This window comes from Cannabis sativa, chromosome 6, assembly GCF_029168945.1.
Source record: "Cannabis sativa cultivar Pink pepper isolate KNU-18-1 chromosome 6, ASM2916894v1, whole genome shotgun sequence".
NCBI lineage: Eukaryota > Viridiplantae > Streptophyta > Magnoliopsida > Rosales > Cannabaceae > Cannabis > Cannabis sativa.
In genome coordinates this window covers 68,608,922-68,635,908 of record NC_083606.1, presented here as the reverse complement: position 1 = coordinate 68,635,908, position 26,987 = coordinate 68,608,922, and the positions used below count along the sequence as shown (strand labels likewise).

The following is a 26,987-nucleotide window of genomic DNA, read 5'->3' as shown; positions in this document are numbered from 1 at the left end:
TTGAAGTAACAGGGACAAAATTGATAAAATGTTTAAAAGAAGAGGTAAAAATGATAGACTTTAAAAAAAAAGATAAAAATATAAGAGGACAATATAAAAAAAGTATAGAGTCTAAGTTCCTTAATTTTATATATGTAATATAACTTTATTTTTTATTTTTAAAAATAAAAAGAAATTCTTATCATAATAATTTGAAAGATTAATGTTATTAGACACAAGACCACTATAAAGTGGGGTTTTGTAAATTAGAGAAAGATTAAAAAATATTAATAGTGTTTAGTACTATCCAAGATGTTATATTAATATTGATATAATTAAATAATAAGTTATACATAATTTAATATGATAATTTTTTTATTATGATTGCAAAACTATAATAATAATAATAATAATAATAATAATAAAATCTAAAGAAAACTCAAAAATATTATAATATAGAATAATTTACGGTATAAATATTTAAGTTTAACTCTCAGTTATAAATAAATATATAAATTTAATTTTTGACAATAACAATACTTAAGTTATAATTCTAGAATACTTAAGTGTCAAGTAAATTATCATATGACATTAATCTTTAGTCCAGATTATTAAATTTTTATTTTTATTTAAAATTTAATTTAAATATACTAATAAAAAAATGACGTATAGATGATGACACAACAATTAACGACCAAGTATCTATAAAAATTTCAGACATAAAACTTAGATACTTATCTATAACTTGAAAGTTAAACTTAAGTATTTACACTGTAAATTACTCTATAATATAACTCATCTCTATGTTAAGAAAAATTTGAATAATATTTACCTGTAACAAAGTGTATCTTATTACCTGTAACAAAGTGTATCTTATTATAGATAATATAATATTTTGAAGGATCCAAAAATCTGAGACAAGAAAATCTAAATCTTATTTTATAAATTAAAATAACGCAATCTGTATTCTCCCAAAACATTACGAGAATATTTTTTTTTTATTTTAAGAAGTTAGTTAATGATAATTTTTGCTTTTTATGGGTCCATATTTGATTTTGGGTCCGATAAGGATGTTGTTCTTAAGTGGGGCCCAAAAGAATGACAATAGCGGGCTTTCGTTTTCAATGAATGGGCTCACCTTTTTATTAAGTGGGCCCAATCTCATTTCCTTCTCTGTTGACAATTACCTCAACCATAGTATTAGTTTAGTAGTAGTGGATAAGTTTGCTTTTAAGAACTACGAACGTGCCACGTGTCCCTGAAAAGCAGTCTTCTGTAGCTTTCAACACGTGTTCTTTGATGGTTGCCCACTCCTTCAAGTCAACAACCAGTCGTCATCAATGGCTGAGCTCATGCCACGTTGGCAACCCAACGGTCTAGATCTCATTAGTGATTAAGAATATCCTCCTTATTAAATATGTTTGGTAAGAGGGAATTTTGGGCAGAAGAAAAGAGTATGAAAGAAAAGAATTGGAGAAAAACACAATACTTTCTTTAATTCTCTAAAATAAATCTTTTTGAACATAGAAGAATGAGTGAACAAGAAAAATATATAAAATATCTTTCACCAAGAAAAATTAAAAAATATTTATTTATTATAGCTAGGATAGTAAATTAAAAAATATTTATTTATTATAGCTAGGATAGTAATTTTGCATTGAAATGTTGTGTACATCTTTATTTTTTATTCAGTATCAAACACCTATACAACTAAACTTAATTCCTTACAAGCCATGCATAGAAAGTTATTAAATAAAAATAGGAATTTTCACATATTAGCTTGGTTCGAATTTTTAATTTTTTCAAACCAAATTAGCATTACCGTATTTTAAAAATTTAAAATCAAACCATTCCACTAATTAAATGATTAAACCAAACTAAATCAAACTAATCCACTCAAAAATGGATTAATTTGGTTCAAAACTATAGTTTATATTTCGTAGTTGTTCTAAATTTTTTTACAGTAATTGTTTATTTTTTCAGTATTATCTTTTTACTTTTAATAAGTTAATCATACATAAATAATAATAAAAAATTATTATCATAATAATATTAAGTCAATGTCAATATTCTACCTAAAGTTGTTATAAAATATTAACATTTTATCCAAAATTATATATATTAAGTATATATAAAATAATTATACGGATTGATTAGGATTGAACCGCTACTGATATTTCTAAAACTATGACTGAACTAAGAAATTTTAAACGGTCCGGATTAACTAAATCATTCGCACCAAATTCATTTGGTTCATTCTCAAATAGTGTGGTACGGATTAGTTAGGGTTTAAAACTACGGATTGCAAATTATATAAATACCCATAAATAAAAAAAAAAAATAACACGAAGGCCGTGTTTGGTAGAAAAAGGAGAAAGTAGGATGGAGGGAGAATTTAAAAATGATAGTAATTCTCATTTGTGATTTTCAAAATTAAATGGAGAGAAAGTTAGTTATTAAAAGTACTATTATATCCTTTTTTAGTATAAATGTATGTTATTTTCTCCTTTGTTGTTTGTTTTACAACAAAAGGAAAAATAAGTTTGCCCTTTGTTGTTATTTTCCCCTTTGTTGTTTGTTTTAATCATAGACTATCTAATAATACTTTTGCTTCTGGGCAAGTTATTAATTTTAACAAGTCATCAATCTTTTTTAGTAGCAATTCTCTTCACGATATGAGAAGTCGAATCTGTCAACTCATGCAAATACCTGAAGCTGATGGTTCGAGTTTGTACTTGGGACTTCCTTCTTTAGTGGGAAGAAACAAGAAAGCCATTTTGGATTTTTTAAAAGACAAGCTGCAGAAAAAATTTAAGCATTGGGCGGGTCAATTTTTGTCTAAAGCTGGGAAAGAAATACTCCTAAAAATAGTTGCACAAGCTTTACAAAGCTATGCCATGTCCGCATTTTTGTTACCATTGAAAACTTGTTGTAGTCTCGAAAGCATTATGAGCAACTTTTGGTGGCAATCATCTAAGAATAAGAATGGAGTTGGCTGGGTTAGTTGGAAAAAGCTATGTATGCATAAGACAGTAGGAGGCTTGGGTTTTAGAGATTTCAGGGATTACAATTTAGCCTTATTTGGGAAATAGACATGGAGGTTGTTAACTGAAGATTCTTCCCTAGTTTGTAAAGTTTACAAGACTAGATATTTTTCTAATGATTCTTTTTCTCTCGGCCTCTCTTGGAAATAATTCATCGTTCATCTGGAAGAGAATATTTGAAACGAAAGATCTTATTAGTACAGGTGCTAGAATTCGTGTTGGGAATAGCCTTAGTACTTTGATTACAACTAACCCGTGGCTGCCAGACCCCCATCACCCTAAAGAAGAATACTTCCACAAGAACTTTGACATTAATTTTTCCATGTCTGGACTAATCTCCAACTAAAGTAAGAAAACATTGATTGCATAGCTTGACAAAGATTGTGCAACTGTTTTGACCAGAGCTTATTTTCTCGCTCTAAAGAGTAGCTTAATTAGCTTTCCAACGTTGAACCCTTTTGCTATTTTTGTCTTTGAGATAAGGGTAAATACCATTTTGGACCCTGTGTTTTGCAAAAGTTACCAATTGGACTCTCTGTTTTGTTAAATGACAAAATGAACCCTATATTTTTTAAAATGGTACAAATAGGACCCTGAACAATTTTTTTGTCAAAATAAAATTTAATAATAATCTGATCTAAATGTATTATGACAAAACTATTTATATTTTCTGTATCTGTTCATGTTAGGGATTGTCTTTAAGTTGGTTATATTAAAAAAATATTAAAAATTAAGTTTAGGGTCCTATTTTTACCATTTTCAAAAATACATGGTCTATTTTATCATTTAATAAAACAGAAGGTCCAATCAGTAACTTTTACAAAACACATGGTCTAAAATGGTATTCACCTTTAACATAACATCATTGATTTGTTAGGCCTCATAGTGAGTAAGTCCAAGATACAAACTATCAACAAGGGACCTCTTTTGTGTTGTTGCAACACCAAGGAGTAGAGTTAAAGATAGTTGATCTCCTTTGTGTTGTTTGATATTAGGAGTAAAATTAAACAAATGAAGTGTAAAATAAATGTAAAAAATTATTACTATTTTATTATTTTTTAATACAATTATATATTATTTTGTGAACAGCAGAAAATATAATTTATTTAAGTTTTTGTCTTTTTTTTTGCCAAACAACAATCCTTTTATCCTTCTCCTTCCACCCCTCTCCCTTTTAGCTTCTTTCTCCTTCCAACATGTGAGCATGTTACAAATATTTAAATATTTGTTTTTTTTTTGAAGAAAATAGGGGTTCAAGAGTGAATTTTTTTTAGAATAATTATATAGAAAATATAAATTGACACTTTATTTACAAAAATACATTTATAAGGTGTGGACAACATTTATATCTTTTATGTAATTTTAATTACTAAAATACCTCTTACACTATCACTTACACAATCAGACGATGATTGCAGGGTGGTTGTTGTGTGTTTGCGTGGTGGTTGCATCAGACGGTTTTAATCAGACGAAATAACTGTTAACAAAATGTTTATGCAACTCTAATGCAATTGTAATGCAACTGTTATGAAACATTAAAAATCATAAAAGTATTTCCACGTACGTAACTCTATATACATGTCTCTTTATGATTTAATAAGAACAAATTCACCATTAGAAATTTAGAAAATAAGGAAAATACACCAGAATAAACATTTTACTATAGTATTAATGTAATTCTTTTTAGATTATATTAAAGTTGGATTGTTTGGGAACTCTAATTCAAATTTTTGAGATCTGCCTTTCATAGATTTAAAAATTAAAGTCAGGACATTAGTTTTATGCAAATTAAACTGGATTTCTGGTTGAATTTTAGTTTCGTAGTAGTTTTTCTACTTTTTTTCATGTATTCGAAACAGCCCCTGTTTTGATTGATTCTGGTTGTCTTCTCAGGTGAAGTCACCAGAATTAATGGTGACTCTCTTTCTGGTTGAATTTTCGTTTCGGTTGCGTTGGGTTGTTACGTGGTTGCACGATGGTTGCGAGATAGTTGACCAGGAAGCATAGATCTTGGGTTGAAGGTGTGTGTAAGTAGTATTTGTGTAATTTTTTTTTATTTGGGCTGTGTATTTGTTTATTTGGCCAGCTAGAAATATTTTTGTAATATTGTTACTTTTTTCGGTTAAAACTGAAAAAAAAAAAAAACCATTTTTTTTTTACTTTAATAGAACAAACGATTTAATTATTAAGAAATTATAACATAGTGCAAATGCAAATCTTACATATATTAAAAGAGCCAATAATTACTACTATTCATAAAATGGTCAACTAAAACGATTGGTTTCTTCCATGCACACATATATATTAATAAAATTATTCAACAATACAAAATTTACTGCCACACTTTCCACGCTTATATACCCCATCCATTCCACATTTTATCACCTTTTTCTTTCTTTTTTTTTTCTTTTAACTTAATTATAAATCTACATTGTTGAAGAAATGCATATTAGCTTTCTTTTTAAATGTATTTTACAATTTAATAATAAAAAACCATGATAAATTTCTTTAAATAAAAATAATTTTTTTCTAAATAGCAAAATAAATTTATAAATAATTACAAAAAAATAATAATAATATTTGTATGAATACCAAAAATACTATTTTTAGTGATATTTTCACTAATAGTCCAAACAAAATTACTTGTTACTAAAAAATAATATTTAAATACAAATTATTATTAATTTAATTTTACTCACAATATATTATTAATAAATTATGATTTATGTGACTAATAACTTTAGTCATAGATTTTTTAGAAATAAGAGCATCAACAATAGGAACAATTTTTAGTGTTGCCTAAGTGAACCCATTATTAGCTCTACCTAATCAAATTTTTGTGGGATTATTTCACAAATACACAAAAACAACAAAAAAAATTACAAAAATACGGTTTCACGGAATTTTAATATTTTTATGATTTTTTGATTTTATTTACAGAAAATATAGTCTTTTTATGTTATACTCTTGTTAATTTGTTGTTAATTTTTTGTTATCCGTATGTTATTTTTTGTTGTTGTTTTGATGTTATTTTGATGTTGATGTAATTCTCTTCTTGTTTTCATGTTGTTTCTATAAAAAACTATGAAAATGAAAAAAAACAAAACAAAAACAATCTTTAAATGTAAAAATGTATTTTTTTTTTTAAGAAAAATGTATATGGTAATTTAATAATTAGAGACCATAAGTGATTTTTTTTTAATAACATTATTTTATTTCCAAGAACAAAGTGAATTATAAATAATTACAATATATATTAGCATAGATCTGCATATCATACTATTTATTATTGTTTATATTTCATGTGCCTTTAATTTAATAATTATTTTAAATTATAGTAATAAACTTCAAATAACTAATACAATTATATATATTAGCTCAATATGTAATTTTAATTTATCTTTATTAATTATGTTTTTTATATCTAATATATTTGCTATACATTAATATATGCTTATGTGAATTTAATATAATATTTATTAAAACAATATTAATATATTTTAAATTAATTGATACTTTAAAATTTCTTTATAATATAAAAAAATTTGGAATAGGATCATACATATAATGGTAAGGATGGTAAGCCCTTTTAATGGTTGCTATTTAGTAAATATTTTATGTTATATTTTTTTATTTAGAAAAACTTTGTATTCTACCATATTTAATTTTAAGTGAAAGAACTTTTTATTATTATATAAATTTTTATGTATGTGTAATTTTTAATTTTATTTTAAAGTTTAGTATCAAATGTATTATTTTTTTAATTTTTTGAACAAATTAAATGTATTATTTTATTAAAATTATTTATTATTGTGCCATTTTCTAATTATATGTATTTTTTTTATTTTATTTCAATGTTTTTAATACATATTGTATTAGAATTATATGTTCCATATATATTTAACATAAAATATCATCAATAATGATTGTAATAACTATTTAAGAATTTTATTATTAAACATATTTATGATACAAATTATTTATATGGATAATTATACTTTCAACTAACTTTATCATAATATATATATATAATTTTTATATATTTTTTTTAAATAATTTACCTCTATAATAATAACATATGATTTTTTTATTATTTTTTTTTAAATAAATTTACATACAATCTTTAACTATATTTATTATACGTGCAACGCACGTCCCAAAACTAATATTCATATAAGCTGTTATCAAAAAAAGAAAATATTCATTTAAGGAGCGGGGAAGTAATATTGAGTAAATAAAAGGGTCCACCTTTAAATTTCATTTTTGGAATGACATTCTTTATCTTTATGTTAAAGGACGAAAAGGACTAAGATAGTAATGTTTGTAAAATGCATATACATGTGCCAATTGCCAAAAATACCAATATATATAACCAAATCATATTAGGACTACTTTTCTTCCTAATAAACAAACAACTCTTTTTATAAGCACCACGATTAGTGACCCAACTATTTCATTGTTTTTTTTTTTAAGTTATTTTAAGTTAAAAAAAAAATATATTAGGGAAGGGAAGTTTGAACTTAAATAAAACATTATTGAGCACTTATTCATTCCAAAGTGAGTAATGTACATACATACAAAGAGAATGCATTCAATAGTTATTAGGGGTGTTTGCGGTGCGGGTGTTGCGAGTTATAGCAATTTTTTTAAATTAAATTGCATATGCAGTTTTTGTAATTTTTAAAATCGCAACCACACCGTGAGATTTTAAAACTGCAAAAACCACACTGTGAAAATCCAATGTGGTGCAGTACGATTTAAGCGGTTTACACTATCATCATTATCAAATATTATAATGAAAATTTAAAAATAAAACTAATAAATCTTTAACAATACAAAATAAAAAAATTTATTAAAATTTTCACATCATAACATATATAATAATCATCAAGTCATTATATTAAATTGTATCTAAAAAATAAAATAATATACACATACATTTTATATATATTTGTTCTTATATGAAAAAAAGAATAAAAAAAATATATTCTAAAAATTAGTACTTTTATAATATATAGTGCGGTGTGGTTTGAATTGCAAATATTAAATCCAAAACCGCAAATCCACCGTACCGCGTAGTTTGGCAAAAATGCAAACTGTAACAAATCCACCATTCACTCATTATTGAGTTAAATTTTGTTTGTCTTATTTCAATTAAGGTCATGTTTGATTTTAGTTTTGAATTGTATTTCTTGGATATTGTTACTGCTGTAACAACTTGTTTTGAGGGTGAGGATTCACCACAAATGGTATCAGAGCTCAGGGTTTAGAGTTCAAGAATCACATTCAACTAATCAAGACTCATCTTCAACATTTCAAGAATCAAACTCGAACTTTCAAGAATCAGATTCAAGCAATCAAGAACTGGTTTTAATGGCTTCAGCAAGGTTTGAGGTGGACAAGTTCAATGGTTCAAATGATTTCAGCCTATGAAGAATTAAAATAAAGGCTTTTCTAGTTCACCAAGGGATCTATGAGGCACTTGATGATGAAGCCATGAAATTAATTGAAGACAACAAGAAAAAAACTTGAGATTGAAGCCAAAGCACATAGTGCCATTCTCCTCAGTCTTGGTGATGAAGTTTTGAGGAAAGTTTCAGATGAAGACAAGGCCTTGGGTCTCTGGAACAAGTTAGCATCAATCTACATGAAAAAATCTCTTGCAAACAAGTTGTATCTTAAGAAGAAGTTGAACACACTTCGAATGGATGAATCAAAGGAATTGAGAAAGCATCTAGATGATTATAACAGAATCATTCTTCATCTGAATAATCTTGGGGTAAAAATTGATGATGAAGACCATGCTATAATCCTGTTGAGTTCACTTCCCAAGATGTATGAGCACTTTGTTGATACGATCTTGTATGGCGAAGAAACTCGAACTATGACAGTGGTTAAGGCTGCATTGAATTCTAAAGAAATTCACAATAAGAGAGCTGAGAAAGATGAGATCAGTGGGGAAGGATTACTCAATGTTAAGGGAAAATTCCCCAAGAGGGAATACAAGGGAAATTAGAACTCAAATGGCTACAAAGGTAACCATTCAAGATCCAATTCTAGAAACTCCATAGGAGGGCCAAGCTTTAATGGAGTTGCAGAAAAGCAATGTTATTATTGCAAGAAGGAGGGCCACTTTAGAGATGAGTGTTTAACTTTGAAGGCTAAACTAAAGAGGGGAAAATCATCACAAGTCTAGGAAGCAAGGAGTTGCTAATGTGGCTGATGGCTATGGGTCGTCTGATGCACTTACAGTGTCATCTGATGCTCTTGTGATGTCTAGATTAGATTCAGGTGGAGATTGGATTCTAGATTTAGGGTGTTCATTTCATATGACACCAAACAAAGGACTACTTAGGACTCTTTCAAAAAGTCATAGGGGCATAGTTCTTCTTGGGAACAACAAAGCGTGCGAGATCAAAGGTATAGGAACAATCTTGTTAAAGAATCATGATGAAGTCATGTTGACCTTGTAGCAAGTCGGGTATGTTCCAGATCTCAAAAAAAATCTTCTCTCTATTGGTATTTTGATAAATTGGGGTATGTTGTCAAAATTGAGGAAGGTGTAAAGAAAATTACACAAGGCACAGAAAACTATGTTGAGAGGAAGGTTGAGTAATGGATTGTATTTCCTGGATGGAAAGACAATATCAGGTAGTGTAGCACCTCTTATGGACTCAACTAAACACAGTCAAGCAAGGCTATATCACCTCATATTGGGGCATGTATGTCAGAGAGGACTTGAGGAAATGAACAGGCAAGGGCTGTTCAACGAGAAGCTAACATAAAGACTTCAATTCTGTGATGAATGTGTTTTAGGGAAGACTTGTAGATTGAAGTTCAACAAAGCAGAACACACCACCACAAAAAGGTTAGCTTATGTCCATTCTGACCTTTGGGGGCCATCTAGGATTCCAACCAAAGGTGGAGCACACTACTTTATGAGTATTATTGATGATTACAACAGGAAAGTCTGGGTGTATTTATTGAAAAGCAAAGATGAGGCTCTAGGAACCTTTGATACATGGAAGAGGCTACTAGAAAACTAGACTGGGAACAAAATCAAGGTATTAAGAACTGAAAATGGTCTTGAGTACTGCTCAAATGAGTTCAAGGGATTGTGTGCCACAATGGGAATCAAGAGACATAGAACTGTGATCAAAACCCCTCAGGAAAATGGTATTACTGAGAGGATGAAATAGAACATTGATTGAGAGGATTAGGTGCATGTTACTAGGAGCTAGTTTGGATAGAACCTTTTGGAGAGAAGCTCTTAAAATTGCTTGTTACCTAATCAATAGATCACCATCTATGCCAAACAACTTCAAGACCCCACAAGAGTTATGGGCAGGTAAACCCCCAAACTTAGATCACTTGAAAGTGTTTGGATGTATGACATTTGTGCATGTTAGACAAGATAAGTTGCAACTTAGAGCATTGAGATGCATGTTTCTAAGCTACCCTGGAGGGGTTAAGGGATATAGAGTGTGGTGTTTAGAGCTTGAATTCAAGAAGTGCTTGATTACTAGAGATGTAGTTTTCAAGGAAGATGAAATGGCCATGAAAACCAAGAGCACTTGTAAAGACCGTGAAGCTGGTTTAGATGAAAATTTCCAGATTGAGGTGGAGCATGTTGCTCCTACAGCACCAACTAATGCTGTTCCAGATGAAACTGAGGCAACAGAAAGGGAAAACAATGAAGATCAGCAGGAACTCAGCAGCTATCAATTAGCTAGAGATGGAGAGAGAAGACAGAGAAAAGCCCCTAATCATTTTGGTTATGCTAAATTCATTGCATATGCACTTATGATTGCAGAAGAGGTTGACAGTTTAGAACCCACTAGCTTTCAAGAATCTATGAGAAGTAAAAATGTTGTAGCATGGCTCCAAGTCATTCAAGAAGCGATGCAATCTCTTAGGAAGAATAGAATCTAGATTGTTGTGAAGAAACTAGAGTTCTACGAGCTGGTAAGATGTAAATGGCTTTTCAAGCACAAAGAAGTTCTACAAGCTACAGTCTCACAAATTTCTCACCATTTCTCATCTCCTCCACCTCACCCATCCTTGACCTCACATTCTCTCAAGCTCCCTCCCTAACTACCCCATTGAACATGCCCTAATGACAAACTAATAGTAACACATATCCTTTTTGGAAGTATGAATCCAACAACACCTCATCAATCCGACTATTATGTATTTTGTATCAAAATCACAATTTTATATTAGATAAATCACATATAAGTTTTTTTTTCTCAACAATTACTAAACATCTTTATTAAAAATATTGTTATTAGGCACTAATAATAATCAACACTATATTAAACAGACGGACCCAGAACTAAAATTGAGGGGAAGATACATTTTTTTTTTGTGAGGGAGGGAAAAAGTAAACTGAATATTAAAAGTAAGGGGTAAATAGCGGCATAAGTACCTAAAGTTTTTAGTTTGTAAGTGACATAAATCCAATATTTATTTTTAGCGGCATAAGTACCCAATGTTTGTAAAACTATTTTTTTTTTCTAGGTTTGTCAGTACATACTCTGTTATTGTCTTAAACATGACACATATAAAATCCAAATTCTAGATCATTGGGTCTAGATAGAAATATGTAGTGTCAGTTACTTCCAAATATTCTTTTAATAAATTTAAAACAGAGTCTGTATTGACGAAACTGGAAGAAAATTACAGTTTTACAAACATTGGGTACTTATGCGTTAAAAATAAATATTGGGTTTATGCAGCTTACAAACTTAAAATTTTGGGTACTTATGCTGCTATTTACCCTAAAAGTAAAGATGCTTTTACTAGAATTTGAACCCTTGACCTCTATAGTATGTGCGAGATAGCCTAACTAACATATCAAATCTATTATTATATTTATATATATCACCTTTAATTACTAATATATGTTGTATAACTAACTAAAATATATATATATTTGGTATTCCATTTTTCGTACTACGATGTGGCAACACATACTGGTGACACATCTTTGCTATTCTCTACATTTGGCTGGAGAGATATTCCGAACAGACCTCAGCCATGCATATGCACAAACAAAGTTTGCCTGGCCGAGCAAGGCAAGGGCAGATGATCCAGAAAACAAACGAAGTTATCTCTCCGAGCAATGTATCAAGACTTAGCAACTTCAAGATTGATATCGTGAAGCACACGAGCAATCCCTACAATCATGGGATCGTATCAAAGGGATATGGAAAGCTGTCTGAATCCCTCAATTTATGTATTCTAAATATATAATGTTTATTCTTACCAATTATAGATATTGTAAGCAAAAGGGAAACCTTCCCTCATGCGTTTAACCCTATAAATAGTGATCCATCCTCACTGTAAAAGGGGCCGAAAGAATTGCTTCAAAGAGATCTAAGAGAAAATACTCAGAGATTTCATTGTGAGAGCTTTGGGAGAGGAAACACTGTATTTTGTGTTCTCAAGTTAATACAATCTAAGGGGAGTAGGCTATTACCAAACTAAAGGGGTTAAACCCCTTTAAAACCTTGTGTTCCTTATGGCTTATTGGTTTTTTCTCTATCTTAATTATATTTCTTATCGCTTATTAATTGACTCATTGTCGTTGGCTAAAAGCGAGATCAACAATATTTTTCTTAATTTTTTTTTTCAAGGGTGACGACTGCCTCCTCTCACCTCTATATGAGTCCACCCATGATTATAAAATGGCATTACAATTACAATTGGTTAATGGTTACTCTAATTATTTTATTAAAGTATACTAACAACACTTACTTTTCCAGAAATTTCTTATGGTAGTATTGGCACATTGATACTATTTTACAATATTATTTAGGTAATTTTTAAAAATATATATTTTGTTAATGTTTTATTTATAATTCTACGATAAAAAATTTTTATTTACAATAATATGCTTGTAAAATTTTAATATTGCAAAGATACACTTACTCAGCAAAGAGTAAGAAAACAATTAAAAAATAATGAGAAATTAACCTCACGATAATTATAATCAACTATAAATGAGCTATAAAATAATTAAAAACAACTAAAATACAATCTCATGAGAAGATAACTATAATTAGGGCTGTCCATATAAACCGAAAAACCGCAGTTTAAATTCGGACCACTACAATCTGAACCATTGTAAACCGTAACCGGAGAAACTATTTTTGGTAATTTAGTCAATCCGGACCGTTTATGGCGTAATGGTTCGGTTGCAGTTCAAAATAAATAATTAATGCTTAAACTGGACCGGACCGTTTATAATAAATAATTAATTTATATATTTTTTATACATGACTATATGTATAATTTAAAATTTTTTTGTGTGTCACGTTTTTTATTGCATGAATTTTGAATTTTTATGTTATGTTTGACTTTTGAGAATATTTTTATATCTTATTTATATGTTATAGATCTATTACTTATCATGTTAAATATATATTTTGAAAAATAAAATTAAAAACTTAGTAATAATAGTATACAAATACTTAAAAATATGAATAATTATAAATTCCACTTAAACCGTGGTTTCGAACCAAACCAAACCGTTCTTAATGGTTTGGTTTGAGAAATTTTTTGGTCTGGTTTGGTTTCTAATATTCAAAAAATCGTTATACTGGTTTGGTTCAAAAACTATAAAAATCCGGACCAAACCAATCCGTGAACACCCCTGACTATAATACAACTATAAATAAACTATAAAACAATCAAAAAATAGTTTATTATTTTTACAAAAAAATGTATTTTTGTAAATAAAAAGGTTCAAAGAGTAAAAATAAATTTTTTTCTATGTTGACGTGTTTCTATAATTTTTTTTTTCAAATTTTTAATCCATTATATAAATTTTCATTTTATTTAATAAAGGATAGTTAAGTTTGGTAATTTTCAAAAAAAGAAAAGATGGTATTTCTAATTTTCAAAGAAAAAGAAAAACTCAAATTTAATAAGAGCCTGGTTTTTAACTTTAGAACTAGCTGAAAATGTTTCTGTTTTCTATATAGTTAAACTATATGTGGAAAAATTGTCACCATATCTATATTTAATAAAAATAAAAAGTATCTCAGTTTAGTAGTAGTGTCACATGAAAACAGGCATGAAAGTCAATGATTCTTATTTATAAGGAAGAAAAAAAAGCTCAGAAAGTCAATATGATTCTTGTAATCTACTTAGGTGCCTTTCTGACCAGAATTTGATTCATGTAGAAGTAACTATGATAGAAAACAACACACAAAATTTTCATAATTGAAGTAAGAGAATGACCATTACAACCTTTCCAAAATTATTAACAAATAGTAGAATTATTATGGTGATTAAGTATCGAGTTTCATATACTTAGTGTATATTTTGTAATTTTTAAATTAATTTTTTGTTTTTTAATTAAAAAAGTAAAAATATTTTGTTTTCACTTTATAATTTTAGGAATGAGAATCAAATTTTTTTAAAAAAATTTAAAATTAAAAAAATTTGTCACTTTCAAAAACTTTTAAACAATTTTTTTTCAATTATAATTTATTTGTATTTTCTTTCATTAATATTTTGGACTCCGATCTCAGCTCCAGACTTTGGCTCCAGATCTCGACGTCGATCCTCGAACTTGGACTTGAATCTCGACCCCAAACTGGACTCGTACCTCGACCCCAAAACTCGAACCCGAGCTCAGGACCTGGCCCTGACCATGGATTCGAACCTAACCTGAACCCCAGACTGGACCCGGACCTCAACCCTGCCCCTGGACTTAAACCTCAACCTCGACTCCAGACCCCAACCCCAAATCCTAGTCAATCCTAAACCCTAGACCCCAACCCCAAACTCAGACCCGGATTCAAACCCAACCTCGAACCTAACTTGACCCTAGACCCCGAACCTAGTCTCGACTTAAATAAAAACAAAAAACAAAAATAAAAAATAAAATTTATAGAACATACTTTTAGTTTTATTTTTTATTTATAAAATTAAAAAATAAATTTAGTTACAAAATGCATTTTTATTTTTCAAAAATAAAAAATAAAAAATAAAAAAAATTCTTTCACTTTTTGTGATTTAAAAAATTGAAATATAAAATTTTAAGCAAAAGTTACTTTAATTTAATAATTATATTTAAAATTGTTCATTATTCAAAAGATATCATCTAGTATAATTTCCAGCACCACTAATTACCGATAACAATGTTAGAGAGATTATTAGTAATTTTGTTACAATTATTATTTAGCATAATTTTTTTAATTATTTATGGTTCTTGTCGGCTGGTGGCTGAGCTATAAAGTTGATTATTTTTAGTTATAAACTTTTTAGAGTAATATTTATAATATAAATAAATAACAAAATTAATCATAAAAGGTCAACAAGGGAATCATAATGTGCGCAACGTTTGTATTATTTTATTAGCTTAAAATATTTTATTTATTTTAATTTTTTACTTTTCCCCAAAGCTTAGGGGTTACCCTTAATCACACCCTAACGTTATATATTAAATAAAAATATAATTTAATATTATATATACATATAAAACACTAAATAATATAAATGCATGTCCACGTTCGAAGGGGCATGATACATATAAAAAAAATAAATAAATATATAAATTATATAAAATAATGTTGTGATAATTTGCAAGACGTGCATGAATTGTGAAATCATGGGTCACTATTTATACATGTGAAATGATAAATATGGCCAAATATTTTCTAATTCTAGCTATATTTAAAAATTGTTGTATATAAAAAAAAATTGTTAATTTAATAATTATTATATATAAAAAAATTGTTAAGTATTCATAAAATGCAATATAGGTATATATAGAAAAATTTTACCGTTTGAATATTTCTATTATTAGTGTTTAAAAAAATTATAACTTAAATTTTCTTATATAATTGTGTAAAATATAATTATAGTAGACATTCTATTTATTTTCAAAAAAAAAAAAATTAGAATAATTTATAGTATTGAAAATATTTCAAAAATAAATAAATACATGTATAATTAAATATTTGAACTCTATTTTTAATGTTATAAATTATTTAGAAATAAAAAAAAAAATGATGAGATGCCTACTATTATATAAGTAGAGTGTAAATTTTTACATAAAAATATTGAATTATAATTTTCAAAATACCAAAAATGATGAGAGATGCCTACTTATAAAACTAGAGTATAGAGACAAGACTTTAGGAAGGGTCTTGATCTCTTTGATGTTATAAAATGATTCCTCTTCATTAACTTCACAATGATTGAGTGCCCTTTAAGCAACTTATAATTATACATATGATTATTTATTTATTTATTATATATATATGTATAAAAATGTGTTTTAAGGCTCTAAATTAATGCATATATTAAGTCATTAAGTTAAAGGGTGACAATAATGTGTGTGTATAATATGCATGGATGTGTATTATTGGTTATTGTGATAAATATATAAATCTAGGTAACAATAAAGAAGAATAGAATAACCCTAGGGCTAATCCATAACATAGGATGATGTGAAATTGTGCCATGATCAAGTAAAAAAATGTGACTTGAAAATACTTTTGATTCCTTATGTTGTGTTTTACTTTTCATCAAAAAGTTAACAATTCAATATATGCACAAAAAAGGGTCATTTATGTAAAAAAGAAATGTCATTTTTTAGTAATAATTAATTAATCAAACTCAAAATTTAATTTAAAAATAAAATAAATTATGATTTCTATTATCATATATTGATATTGAATATTAATGTATATATTAGCTAGGCACATTTAATTGTTTATTAATTTATATATCATATTAAAATAAAATGTAATTCAAATTATTTGTGTTCATGTAGTTACTAAATTAATATAACAATATTTAAATAGTGAGGATATGTACATGCAATTAATCAAGGTTGATAATCATACTAGTGACAAGTTCATTGTCACCAAATATTTGTTAGTGTATTTTTATATATTTATACAAATCAATTATAATTATTTTTATATGTAATAAGAATTATGGAGTGTTTCAACAATTCGTACTCATCCACAAATCTTGCCAGTCACATGTGTTGTTTGTCTGAATTGAGTAAGACTTATAATTAAATAAGGTTCCTCAATCATTAAGATATAAATAAGTAATAAAAAATATGGTAGAAAAATCTAAAATTTTCTCAAAAAATAATTTATACCTAAAGTATATTATTATGTGGCATATATATAATATATATAAGTTATATTATAAGTACTATACCATAACCCCACCACATATATTCCTTTCCTAATGGCAATTAATATAAATGAGATATTTATTTTAGAAGAATAATGTTAATAGGATTGGGATGATGATAATAATTTGCTACTTAGTATTTTAATTATGTGTAGACTTATCTCATGTGAATATTTCAACTTTAGTCAACAATCCAATTCGAATTTAATTTTGGTGGCATACATATGAAATATAGAAAAACAAAAATAATAAATTTAGGCAAAAAAACATTTAATATAACAAATTTTTAGTTACTTGCAATATTATTCTTTAATAAACTACTGTGATGAAAAGACAATATTTTATTTAAAAATTGTAATAAATTAATAAATATTTTTATTTCTATTAAGCTCTTACCAATATTGTAGAATTTTCGGTAATTTATTCCAAGAAAAATTTACATAAAACACTTAAAATTGAATTATTTCTACTTTAACAAATTTTTCTTACATTTTTTTACAGATTTTTTTTATAGAGTTTTTACTTTTTTGAGAAAAAAAAAATTAAAAAAACGTTGTTTTATATTGTTTTCCCGTAGCAACAACGTGAAAATAATAGAAAATAATATTTCAAATTATTTTTTTTTAAAAAAATTAAAATCCGTAAAGATTTAAAAGAAACTATAAATCTATAACTAACTAAAAAATTTGTCATTGTTGAGTATTTATGAAATAATCCTTTTATTTTAGGGAAATTTACATGGTATACTAACTGTTGCCATTTTTTTTACAAAAATACTGCCAGGTGGTATTTTTTACCTTTTTATTGTGTTTTTTTATAAGTTTCATACTGCAGTATACTGTGTTAAGTTTTCACTGGTGTTTTTTAGTTGTTCTACTGTTGTTTTGAGTTGTTCTGTTTTGTGTTTTACTGGTGTTATATAAAAACACAGTATTTTTGAAAACTTTTCCGTGTGACAGTATTTTTGTAAAAGTTAACCCAAATTCTAGTATTTTTGTAAGTTTCCCTTATTTTATTTATATTTTTGTAAAAATAATCTCTCCAAATTATAATTTTTTTTTCCTAATGTAGTCATGAACTATTGTAGATATTGTTCCACGTGGAATATATGGTAGAGTATTCAACCATATATAAGAATATGGGCTACTCTACTCATTACCAATTAGTTTTGAGATAGAATCCCATAATTCTCAACATATATAGTATCAGAGCCATATCGAACATTATCCCACATACGCTACACATAAAATTTCTTGAATTGTGCCAGAGTAGCTTCAAATTAGAGTTTTATCAAAAAATTATCTACAAAAATGAGTGGAATGTAACTAAATGGACAAGTGTCATAATTTGAGATGAGAGAACTAATGTTTGTCGTTTTTTTTCTTTCTAAATTTAGTATGACTAAAATTTATTAATTGGATCTGGCAAATGAGTTATTTTATCATCTAAATCATACGATTACTCGTGAGGTTGTTTTGTCGGTTTATGAGTTAGTATTTGTCCTCTTTAGGAATGCGGTTTTAGTTCTTTTTTTGATCTAAATACAATTTTTGTTCTTGAGTTAGATTTGCACTACATGCATATTAAATTAGTTTTGTTAGCATTTTTGGTGAAAATGGGAGATATTCATTAAGAAACAAACAACGATTACAAGGAAAAAAATAAATTTATAACGCACGAGCAATAATAATTTTTTTCTCTTTAAAAATAATACTTTGTATTTTATAGAACATATTTTAACTAATCTATATTGTAATTGACAACTAATCAACTATAAGATGATTCATAATTATAGTAAATTTTTTAACAAATATCCAATATGAAAAATTGCCAAACTAGAAAATCTATTTATGTAAATTCCAGTCAAAATAATATGGAACATTACCATATAAGAATATTGATAATATATCTCACTTTGAATCCATATTTGTCTCCTTACCATAATAATCAACCAAAAAATTATTTAGCAAGAAATGAAATTTATACACATTAATTATTGAGAGAGAAAATAGTATTTTGTCTAAAACACATGGAATATTCTTTTATTTATACCCTACAAAACTCTTTTATTTATACTAATAATATGACATTTGTCTTTAAAATATAATAATTGAGTACTAGTTCTATATTGATCGTTATTCTTTGTCCCAAATATCAATATTATTTTTTTTTATAAAGTTTGATTTTTCATTAAAAAAAATATATCAATATTATTTATTGTTAAAAAAAATTAATATTTATTTTTTATATCCTTATATCAGTATTTTAATAAATCTAATTTGTCTTGTTTCTAGATCTTTTTAATATTCGAAAAAACTTAATCAACAAACACGCAAATTAAAATTACATAATTAGGAATTATCATTAAAGATTAATATAAAGTGATTTTTTTTTAAAAAAATAAAAATAAATACTATAATTAATAAAAAAAAAATTAGACTATTTTGATTTATGATATAATACCATAACGAAATTCACAATTTATTTTTTATATTTTAGGAAATTTACTATAAATAATATCCATAAGGCATAAGATCTGCAATTCGATTCATTTTGTTGACTAAAAAGATTTCATATCTAATAACAAAAAAGTAATAAATAATAACAACAAGCCATTTTTTTTTTTTAAAAAAAAAACCGTTTAAAAAACTTGACAAATATAGTAATGAAAAAAAAAATCTATTTTTTTTTTCTCATTCAAATTTATGTCCCTCCAATAAAAATTAGATATCAAATCAAATTTTGTCGGAAGAAATTAATATCATATCTTAATTATTATTTTTCTTTTGTTTACCAAAATGTGAAAAAAAAAAACACATCTAATATATTATATATTTTCCATATAAAAAAAAACACGCGTTTAAAAAGCGCGTATTACAGAAAGGATTTTCCCATTTTATTTTCCTTTATTTATTTAAAAAATATAAAATTGTCTTAATTAGGAATTTGCATTGTTGAATAAATTCAAATTAAAATGAGGTCGGAATGAAATTGAAATGCAAATGAAATGAAAATTTATTTTATTATTTAAATTAAATTCACTTTCACGCGTCGTTGTGATAGTAGAAGTAGTAGTAGTCATGAAATCCGTGGCAAAATACTAATACTAATATTAATACTAATACTAATTACTAATACAGTGATTAGTGCTAATCCTCTTCTCTCAGAAACCCCTGACCAGAAAAACCAAACCAAACAAAAAAAAAAAAGCTAGTTTCAGATAGAGTGAATAGAGAGAAGAGAGAAGAGAGAAGAGAGAAGAGAGAGAGAGATCTTTGGCATTTCCGCCAAAAGAAAAAATTTATTTATATTGTTACAATTATTGTTATTGTATAATATAATTATATATAAAAGGTTAAAAGGGTCGGCTTTAGATTTGGAGGAGCTTCCGCCAATTATGGCAGACAAACAACAATAGTCAGCTCTTGTGTTGCTTAAGGTAACTCCTATTTCTCTCTCTCTCCTTCGCCATTGTTGTTTATAGCTTATTTCTTTGACTGGGTATTATAAGATAGTTGTGTTGTGTATGTGTAAATGGTGAAATGCTGAGCTTTTGTTGTTCTTGGGTTTATTGATTTTTGTGCAGAGTTTTGGAATTTGATCTGGTTTATTTGGGAAAAGAGGGAAGTGGGTTATGCTTGAAGTGGATATTGAAGTATTTTCTGAGGTGGGTTTTTTGTTATATTGAGTATCGATCATATATATAAATATATATATATATATATATACAGAGATATATTTATAGGAGTCGGTGATATTGGTTTTGTTTGAGTAAGTTGAAATGGGTGACACTGAAGAAGTTCATAGTGAAAGGATTCAAAGGCTTCAATCTTCGTTTGGAACTTCGTCTTCATCAATTATGAAACAACCTTTAGCCGTAGACCAACTAAGCATACCTCAATTAAACCCTTCACAGTTTCGTTCTCGGCATTTTCCTCAAAGCTTTAATAATGGTGGTGATAGTGGTAAGAGAGTGGGTATACCACCCTCACATCCTCACCAGATCCCACCCATTTCACCGTATTCTCAGATCCCAGTCTCCCGTCCGACCAACCAACAAATGGGTTCTCAGAATTTCAATCCGGGACCAACTCATTCTCGATCTTTGTCTCAGCCAGCCTTTTTCTCTCTCGATTCACTCCCTCCGTTGAGTCCTTCGCCGTACCGGGACTCGCCGTCGACTTCAATTTCCGACCAATTATCGACCGACGTGGCCATGGAGGACAGGGACTCTAATTCCCATGCGCTATTGCCGCCTTCTTCGCCCTTTGGCAGCAAAGGTAGTTCACCGAGGGTTGGGGAGAGTTTGCCACCCCGGAAATCTCACCGGCGTTCGAACAGCGATATCCCATTTGGGTTTTCATCACCCCCTTTTACTCCTCTGGGGGTTTCCAGTGGCTTTGAGCGGTCTATGTCGAGCCGAGAGAACTCCGGGTTTGTAATGAAGCAGCCCCCGGCTCAGTTGGTGAAGAAGGAAATGAGTTGGGAAAGAGGTGGTGAAAGCAATGCTGAAGGAATGGGAGAGAGGAAATCTGAGGGTGAGGTGGTTGATGACTTGTTTTCGGCTTACATGAACTTGGAAAGTATTGATGCATTGAATTCTTCTGGGAATGATGACAAGAATGGCGGGACTGAGAATCGCGAAGATTTGGATAGTAGAGCGAGCGGGACTAAGACTAATGGTGGTGATAGTAGCGATAATGAAGCTGAAAGCAGTGCAAATGGGAGAACTGGATCGAGTTCGAATAAAAGGAGTGCTGGTGGAGATATTGCTCCAACCTCAAGGCATTACAGGAGCGTTTCTATGGATAGTTTCATGGATAAGTTGAGCTTTGGGGAGGAATCCCCGAAAGTGGAAGTTTCACAAGGAAATCGCAGTGGACAACATTCCCCGAGCGACTCCATGGACGGAAACTCCAATGCTTTCAGCTTGGAGTTTGGGAATGGGGAGTTTAGTGGCGCTGAGCTAAAGAAAATAATGGCTAATGATAAACTCGCTGAGATTGCATTGACCGATCCAAAGCGTGCCAAAAGGTAATACATTTCTCTACTTTGTTATTCATGTCGATATTTTCAACATGTTATTGTTTGTTGATATATTAATCTCATTATAGGATTTTGGCTAATCGACAATCGGCTGCCCGTTCAAAAGAAAGGAAGATGAGGTACATTTCGGAGTTGGAGCACAAAGTTCAGACTCTGCAAACAGAAGCTACCACATTGTCTGCACAACTTACACTGCTGCAGGTACCAGAGAGTTGTCTCAAAGAGATTATTGATTTGATACATACCCCTTTCTCAATTCCCATATCACTAATTTTTTTAATTGTTGTCTTGGTCTTACTTAGAGAGATTCTGTTGGGCTCACTAACCAGAATAATGAGTTGAAGTTTCGTCTTCAAGCTATGGAACAGCAGGCACAACTCCGAGATGGTATGTTTCATCCTCATAGATTTTTCTGTCTATAAATTCAATTATTTTTGCTCGTTATAACTTGAACTTGATCGACGAGACAGTAATCGGTTATATGGGAAACATGTCTACAAAATTCTCTAATTTGCTCTCTAGTTTATGGAGAAGTAATCTTTTTCTTTTGTTACCTATATGTTGTTTGGAATCAAAATACATTCACATGTTGTTTTTGTGTAAAAAATGCTTTCTTTTTTATATGCTCATTAACTTTTACCTTGACATTACAAATTTTAGCTTTATTCTAAATGATGCTTAGTGATATTAAATTAATTAAGTTGATATAGCCCCTAATAAGTCTAGCTTAGTGGTTAGGGTGGAGTGAGAAAAAGGGGGAGGGCACGGGTTCGAACCTAAGATTTCTAAGCTATTAGTAAATAGGTTATACCGTTACGCTACACTCAAAAGAAGAAAATTAAAGGAAAAAAAAAATAATAGGTAATCATGATTTTCTACATGATTTTCTACATTTGCATTCGTGTCGATGAAGATTCTTAATAGTATTCTTTAAGTAAATACCTAATTTTGATAAATTTTTAAAATTTTCATACCAACTTTTACCAAGATTTTCAGTTGGAGAAGTATTATGTTTAGAGAAAGTGTGTAAGATTATGAGAGAAGTTAATATTATATAAGTTCTTCTCTGGTTAGTTTTTCGATCAGGTATTCGCTGAGCTCTTGCTTTTAGCCCTGATTGAGAATGAATTTTCTAGTACTGCTAACTTTTTCTTACCTAAATTTGATGTTTGTGCTTGAATATGACAGCTCTCAACGAAGCCTTAACGGCCGAAGTTCAACGATTGAAAATCGCCACAACTGAGCTCGGTGCAGATTCTATCCCTTCTAAGTGCATGTCACAGCTCTCAATGAACCCCCAAATGTACCAAATGCAGCAGCAGCAGCAGCAGGCTCATTCGAATCAATTCAACAACCAGCAACATCAACATCAACAGCAAGCCTCGTCGCAGTCTCAGATTGGTAACGGAACCTCAAAAACCGAGTCAAGTTAAGGATGTTCGAAAAAAAAAAGATAAAAAAAAAACTTAAATGGTATTTATTCATTTGGTTGGTCTTCTTTAATTGAGTCATCGGTCTTAGTATTTATTAAGTGCATTTATTCATTAGTTCTTTTGTCTACAACAAAAACAAGAAGTAGAAGAAAAAGTGTTGAAGGTGTGTTGTTTTTTAATTAAATGTCCAGCTCGGGCAGTTTGTTTTTGAGTCATCTTAGTCTTTTTTCTTATTATTATACAAGTTAAATTTGTGTTTTGTAATGTTTTAATGTTCTTTTTTGTTTTGTTATTATTATTATTATTTATTTATTAGTATATATTTGTTGGAATGTGAAAGTGTTGTGTAGGCATGATTTGTTTTGTTGTGATACTAGAAGAGTGAAACTCTTCTTTGTTTTCATTAAGGAATTCATTATTGTTATTTTATTATTATTTGCATTATACTATTAGAATAAAAGGATTGAATGAAGGTCTTTGATTCCATCATTGTTGATATTAAAAGATTATGAGGTCATAATTTCACTTAGTGAGTGAGCTTAGGTTTTTTTGAGAAATATTAATAATATAAGTGATGTTTAAAACACAAAGAACACAAAGAATGAACAAGTAAAATTCTCCTATATAATCTATCAAATCCCATGAATGCTCTTCTTCACAACCCCACACCACAAGAATGAAAATAATTAACAATTGGATTTACAAAATTTACTAAGCATTAGTGTTGCTTTCCAGATTGCAATAGCTAAAATTTTGATAAATTCTAAACAACACTTGTAGTGACAGTGTCTTTATATAATTTAAGAGAAATATTAAAAGGCACTACTAGTGTTTAGCACTCTTTTAGGTGTTATATCGATGTTTGGTGCAATTAGGATTAGTATCTAGGCCTAACTAGCGTCCTAACTTCAAAATTGGGCCTTACAAACATGCTTCATGACACTAACACTTCTAGATCGCAATACTTAAATTTATGGAAAATGCTAAAAGATATCAGTGGTGCTTAATATTCTTTACGATGTCATATTATTATTGAAGAAATTAAGTATCAATATAACTTTATATAATAATTTTATAAAATATTATTAAGTAATGACAATGCGCTACCTTATTAAAATTCATTATATGAGTAACTTTGGGTAGGTTGACGGAGGATTTCGGCTTCTAGTTCTAGGGTTCAATTCCAATGGTACTCTCTCTCTCCAAGGCACTCAAAATAGATAAAAGGCATCATGAAAAAAGTAAAACAAAATTCTGTTTGGTTTTCTAATTCTATGCTAAATATCATGGTTTTAAAGTCAAGTATTTTTTGGTGCACCGAGAAGCCATACCATAGTAGATAGCATTTTGTTTCAAGTTATTCTCAAAGCAAGCATGTGAATATAATGGTGGAGGTCTATTCAATGAAATTCTCTTTGAAAAAAGAAAATTTTCTTTTCGTTTTAAAAGCATATAATTTATTTTATTTTGTTTTTGATATTCTAGAATACAAATAAATAAATAAATAAAAATTGGGAGTAGATGAGGATATTAAAGAGTAGTTATGATGTTAAAATGGGAGATGTTGATAGAAGGGATCAAAATAAGATGAGAAGATTCTTTTGATTTGTTTGCATAAAGTAGAATAGAGGTATCCAATTACTTCACTATAAACTTGTATATATCAATGCATGCACGATCTATTTTTATACATTTATTTGGATAATATAATTTAATTATACCACCTTTATATATATATATATATAAATATTTAATTAGTCCATAAATATGTTTGTGATGTTTTATATATATAAACAAATTTATAAAATAATGGGTCGCAATGATTTTGTTTAATAATTTGAGACTGATATATATATATATATATAATATTTATATATATAATATCCGTTTTAATGTATAAGTTCTTGAATGGAGAATGTATTACTTCTTTTAAGTGATAGAATATATATTATTGCTATATTATTTGTTGTTTAACAAATAATATGATATTAAACTAAAATAAAGGTGATATATATGTCATGTTTTATATTAAAATATGTTGGGTATATCTTACATCAAAAGAATAAGTGAGAGTTATTTTTGATATAATTATTTTACTTATTCTATTAGTATGAGACTTTTCGGGAAGGTGCTCAAAAACAAAACAACGAAGACTTAAACTCAAAACGGAAATGTCATACTACTATGACATATGTGACATGCAATATAAAATGTATGTGACATGTTATATAAAATGTGATATGTATTAGAGGCGTTCGGTAATATTTTTGTTTTTTAATTTTTTAATTACAAATATAAAAGTAAAATTTATATTTTTAAAAAATAAAAATGTGTTTAATAACCACTTTTGTTTTTTAATTTTAAAAATAGAAAATAAAAGTGTGTTTTATAATTTTTATTTTTATTTTTTTTATTTTATTTAAGTCGGGTTCATGTCTGGATCTGGACTTGAGGCCGTGGTTCGAGTCTGGGACTGGGGTCGGGGCCGAGGTCCGGGTCTCAAAGTCCATGTTTGAGTCGGAGTCCAACATATTGATTAAGGAAAAAAATTGTTCAAAAAAATTTTGAAAGTGATTTTTTTTTTCAAATTTTTTAAAATTTTGATCTCAATTAAAAAATGAAAAGTGAAAACAATTTTATAGAATCTGTTTTTGAAAAATATTTTCACTTTTCTAATTAAAAAAAATGTTACCAAACGCACCTATTATATATTAATGTGTGACTAATATGTATTTATATTATATAATTACATTTGGGTAGGGTTGTTCATTAAATCACTTAAACCGCCCGCACCGCAAAAAGATGAAATTTGAAATTCTTCGCAGTGCAGTTGCGGTTTGAATTTTTTCTAAATCGCGCGGTTTGCGGTTTTGAATTGTTAATATGCGGTTCAAACCACACCGCACCACATTTAATAAAAATACTAATTTTATATTTATTTAGGTCCAATATGTGAAGACCTTAGCCCAAAGCCCACTAATTATTGTATTGTTGAAACTTGAAACTTTTTTTTTCATATTTATTTTCAAACCTTATTATATTTTTGACAGGTGTTGCTCTAACTTTACTGTATTTGTGATAGTTTAATTATTTAGTTATAATCCACACCACAGAAACCGCACCGCACCGCACTATTTTATGCAGTGTGATTTCTACGGTTTTTTAATTTCATGATGTGGGTGCGGTTTGGAAAATTAAAAAAAAAAATACATGTGCGGGTAAGTTTAAAAAAATAATCAAAAATCGTACCACCCGTACCGCGAACACCACTACATTTGGGGTGATGTTCAAGCTTTGGTGATTTCCCTTGGTTGTG

At 28.5% G+C, this 26,987-nt stretch overlaps 1 protein-coding gene across 1 annotated transcript; it reads left to right on the top strand.

The window, feature by feature from the left end:
- Nucleotides 1-20,252: 20,252 nt before the first annotated feature.
- Nucleotides 20,253-24,010, top strand: LOC115724995 (bZIP transcription factor 29). The gene is made up of 5 exons (XM_030654387.2): nt 20,253-20,631; nt 20,779-22,226; nt 22,307-22,439; nt 22,541-22,625; nt 23,427-24,010. The coding sequence occupies exons 2-5, from the start codon at nt 20,974-20,976 to the stop codon at nt 23,669-23,671; spliced, it is 1,716 nt and encodes a 571-aa protein (XP_030510247.2). The 5' UTR covers nt 20,253-20,631; nt 20,779-20,973; the 3' UTR covers nt 23,672-24,010.
- The last annotated feature ends 2,977 nt before the right edge of the window (nt 24,011-26,987 follow it).